This window comes from Notothenia coriiceps, unplaced genomic scaffold (assembly GCF_000735185.1).
Source record: "Notothenia coriiceps isolate Sejong01 unplaced genomic scaffold, NC01 NC01_scaffold00015372, whole genome shotgun sequence".
In the NCBI taxonomy this organism is placed as follows: domain Eukaryota; kingdom Metazoa; phylum Chordata; class Actinopteri; order Perciformes; family Nototheniidae; genus Notothenia; species Notothenia coriiceps.
Genome location: NW_011348073.1, coordinates 13,597 through 18,118, shown reverse-complemented (window position 1 = coordinate 18,118; position 4,522 = coordinate 13,597). Strand labels below are relative to the sequence as shown.

General features: G+C 40.0%; 1 protein-coding gene across 1 annotated transcript in view; it reads left to right on the top strand.

The window, feature by feature from the left end:
- Positions 1–460: 460 nt before the first annotated feature.
- The window catches only part of LOC104948882 (interleukin-17 receptor D-like), a gene marked incomplete at both ends in the record, with an annotated part of 16,665 nt that continues 12,603 nt past the window's right edge, over positions 461–4,522 (top strand). Inside the window, 2 exons of the mRNA XM_010775112.1 lie at positions 461–515; positions 3,368–3,490. Of these exons, the coding sequence (XP_010773414.1) occupies positions 461–515; positions 3,368–3,490 (178 nt within the window). The remainder of the gene's footprint in view (positions 516–3,367; positions 3,491–4,522) is intronic.

Below are 4,522 nucleotides of genomic sequence, written 5' to 3'. Positions count from 1 at the left end.
ATTGAATCCATGTAGTACTGTTATTTCTTCTTAATGAAAAGAGCTTCTTAATATTAGAATATCATCTTGTATATATCAATATTTTTCCTCCCTAATATTGGTATTGAAAAATCCAATATATATCCAGTTCATCTTTTACTTTTTATTTATTGACTTGATTTGTCCATACATGTCCTTTTTCTCATAAAACAAAACGTATATCTTTACAGGCAGTAAAACAATCTGCCTTATTGTGTGCCTTCAATCCAAAAGCAGCTATTTTCTTTGTTTGATGTGAATGGGGGAAAAAATGATGAAAATGATGGAGTAACCTAAGAGAAAAATATTTAAAGTAATCATTAACTGCAGGGAATGTTATTTGGGAATGTATTTTGAATGTCTGTCTTTCTCTCTCAACATTCCTTTAACAATGTGCGTTATTGAAAAAGTGTCTTTAATTGTATACATGTCTCTCTTTCAGGTGCAGTCTGATGCTGATGGCGGTCCCAGGTTGGCCGTCACCCTCAGAGCTGACAGTGAGTTCCTCTTTAATTCTCTTCATCTGCACAATTACTAACAACGTAGCAACCTTATCTTTTGCTATCAAAAAATGTCAAATAAAATCTGAGTTATCTTAATGCAGGAAGAGGGGATTGTCATGTCGGTCTAAAAAAAACAAACAGGAAATATTAGCACTTCTGGTTTGCTCATCTCGAATCAACAGTTTTTTCTATGTATTTTTGGTTAGATGTGTGAACTGAGGTCTGTGGTTAACACAAGCCAAATAGATCTTCACTTCTATGACAGAAATACTTCAATAAATACCCCACTCAAGAATGTCAGTATGTGTCTTCAAAACGGCGATGCTCTAAGTCACTGAATAAACGATGAAACACCATCAAGGCGAACATTAGCCGCGTTTAGTTTAACGGTGGTGATGTGAAGTCATGTGACTCTGCTGTAGTTTGTTTAGCATAATGTTAGTTTTTTACTTTTGGGGATTGCATTTATACTTCAATGTGATGTTAATATGTGGAGATTATCCTGCTGAACAATATGTGTAAGTATCACGAACATGTTGGCCACAGGTCTTACTTTTCTCAATGTTACAACATGGAATGCAAAGAACCATTGTCTTTTTGTCGGGGTGCCCTTGCTGACTTCCAGCTCGGCCTACATGCGATTAACAGAGATCTCCTAGAACCTCATCCAAATCGATGTGTAGTTTCTTCTCATCACACATCAGAGCAGAGCCTTTTTTCATTTCCCATCATTAGTAAGCATGAAAACCTAAAGCCCCCTGAGCGCTTCCACCTCCTCCACCTCCACCTCCTCCTCCCCTTCCTCCTCATCCTCCTCCTCCTCTTCCTCCTCCACCTCCTCCTCCCCTTCCTCCTCCTCCTCCTCCTCCTCCTCTTTTGTTCTTTTCTCTCTAAAAGTCAAGTTCCTGAGCCGTAGCCGATCCCTGCCTCCTGCCTTTGTCTGTGACCGTGGGCGAGAAGCACTTTCAGATTACTGTGTGTGGAAAGTGTCTGGAAAGTTTGTGTGTTCTTTGCAACAAACCCTTAATCAAACTGCAAGTAAACCATCAAAATAAAAATAAAATAATGAATGAAAACAGAGCAATATCATAAAACAAAGTTTAGTAAGTAACATGGAAAAAAGTCTAATAATCAGGCGAGCTGTTTCCCTCTGTTCCCAGTCTTTATGCTAAGCTTAGCTAATTACTTTACTGTACAGAAATGACAGCGATTGAGCGGTATCGATCTTTTATTATCAAAACTGTAAGCAAATAAGATTATTCCCCGAAATGCCAAAGTGCTCCTTTTGAAATACAACGTGACTATGCAGTCCTTTCTGCTGTTCCCATGTCTACTAATCTCAAGAAAAGCCTTTCATTCAATCTAATCGAAAGACATATCAGGTCATCAGTAATGTGAAGGTCAGGGGTCAGAAGGTCATGTGACTTTTAAGATGACCAGGCATCCGGTCCTTAAAACCAGATTGTGTGTGTGTGTGTGTGTGTGTGTGTGTGTGTGTGTGTGTGTGTGTGTAAACATTAAGGTGTTAAATTAAGTCAGGTTTTACTATCAAGCAGCAACAACAAAAAACATTAAAATGTCAAACTGGCTCTCTTTCCTTACATTAACAGCAGCTGAGTCTCAAGGTTATTGTAGTATTTAGAGTCATTTACCTTACCACACCAAAAGCACATTACTCAGAAACTCACTTTTAAGGAGGCAAGGAAAAGTAGATGAAAGAAAGTACATGAAGAGAGCCACTGTTCTAAATTCTTCTTCCTCCTTAAACTGGAAGTTATCGTCCGTTTCTTCATCTCCTTTCAAAAGAAACCTCTTGGTAGATGAGGAGCTTCTCCCCATCGATCCATAGAGATTGAATACACTGCTTTATGGTATGGTCACGATATGGAGGACAAAAGGAAGAGGAGCATGATGGTGAAGACGAAGGCTTTTCTCCTCATCCATCACTTCTCCTTTGGCCCTCTATCCTCCTCTTCCTCTCCTCCTTTGTATTATAAATACATTCTGAATGCAAAGAGACGGAAAAGAGGAAGATAAATAAGCTTTATGACGAAGGAGGAAGAGAAGCGACCAGCTGTGACCTTCTCCTTTAGCCCTGAACATGACCCTGCTTTGTAGAGGAGGAGAGGAAGAGGGGCAGTGATTCGTATCGCATCCTAACCTCCTCCCTGTCATCTCCATCCTTTTTAAAGCTCCTCTTTCTCCTCCTCTTCCTCACCTCAATCCTCTCCGTCAATAGGTGGCTGGCAGGAGGAAAGAGGGGCAGTCAGTCGTGTCTGAGCTCACGCCTCTTTTCTTTCTTCATCCTAAATCTAAATCCAGCCATTCTCCTGTGTGTTCATGGCTGGCTGCTCTTCCTCCTCCTCCTCTTCCTCTGCCTCTTCGTCATTCATGAGATAAAACAAGAGACATGTTTGGAACATTAGGAAGCGTACACACACACACACACACACACACACACACACACACACACACACACACACACACACACACACACACACACATATTTTTTAGTAAGAACATTTATCTGACATTCCCTGCAAAAACCCTGGTAATCTCTACACTTAAATCTTCAATTAAAACAGCTCTTCCGCGCTACATTCAGGGACTAACAGAGGTTTTACCGCTCTGTGCGTCATTGTTTGTTTGGATAGTTTAACCTGAGAGGAGATACAGCAGGTCATGTGCTTTTCTGGGTTAATTCACACTTCTAATTCACTACAAAAATAAAATGTTTCTAAATTGGGATTCTGATTCCTCAAGTAAAATAATAAAAGCAGAGGACGATGCTGATCTGTGCAACCGTTTAAGTATGTCGTTTTTTTTTTCTGTCTCTCTCCCTTCAGATTGTTCAATAAACTACCCGTTGGGAAAACATGTTATCCACGAGGTCGCCAACGTTTCCTTCAGCCATCTGGCCTGCGAGGATCAGGCTGCTGTCATTGTCCACTGGTCTGCAAGTCCACTAGGTACCTGTCTGACTGACTGTCTGTCTGTCTGTCTGTCTGTTGTCTGTGTGTGTGTGTCTTTCTTTCTGTTGTCCGTCTGTCTGATTACTTGTCTATGTGTTTACATTGTTCTCCAACTTTCCTTCTTCTCCAAAAACATAATGACATCACTATTTGACATTCGTGCTTCTATTGGCTAGCACTCCAACACATTGCACGTGATATCTCAAAGCGGTTAACCAATCACAACAGAGCCGGCCAGCTAACCAATCAGAGCAGACTGAGCTCTGGTTTCAGACAGAGGGTGAAAAGAGGTGCTGCAGTATGAGACAAATAAAGACTGTTTGAACATTAAAGCTTTGAGACATGTCACAGTTGAGGAACTAAATACAAATATGAACCTGAGAATGAGCATAATATTTCCTTTAATAAAATGTTTATTAAACAATTTCAAAACGCCAACTGACAACCACTCTCTATAAAGACAGAAAGCGACACTGATAAAGTAAGGGTTAACTCTTTTACAAAGACTCCAAAGTACAGATCAAACGTATTGTGTGGAGACACACCAACACGCAAGGAACAAGCTGACAGCAGCTCTCCACAGCCCTTATGAGGGAGCACCCACGGGAGGCGGTACCTAGAGGGAGACAATTAGAGAGAGAGAGAAGCACACAAACCACAGCACGTAACACTCACAACTTCAATTAAAAACACTTCTGGACAAGCAGAGTAAAGTGTGTATACGAGTATGTAGGTTTTATATTTGACGAAGTTATATCAACTGATAACTACGACTTTAATAAAAACTATTTCAAGTTATACCTAGAAAAACAATAAAGCTGATAATTTGCTTGATACAACTTTGACTTGCTATATTGGATTACTGTTCATCCATAGCAATATTAAGAAAACTGTTTTGGGAAGTTGTGATATTTTTTTAAAACTTAGAAGAAAATAATCTGGATTTTCACATGAATCCTTTTTCCCCTAAACCCCTCGAGGAAGAGCAGGAAAGAAAAAGTGTGTGTGTGTGTGTGTGTGTGTGTGTGT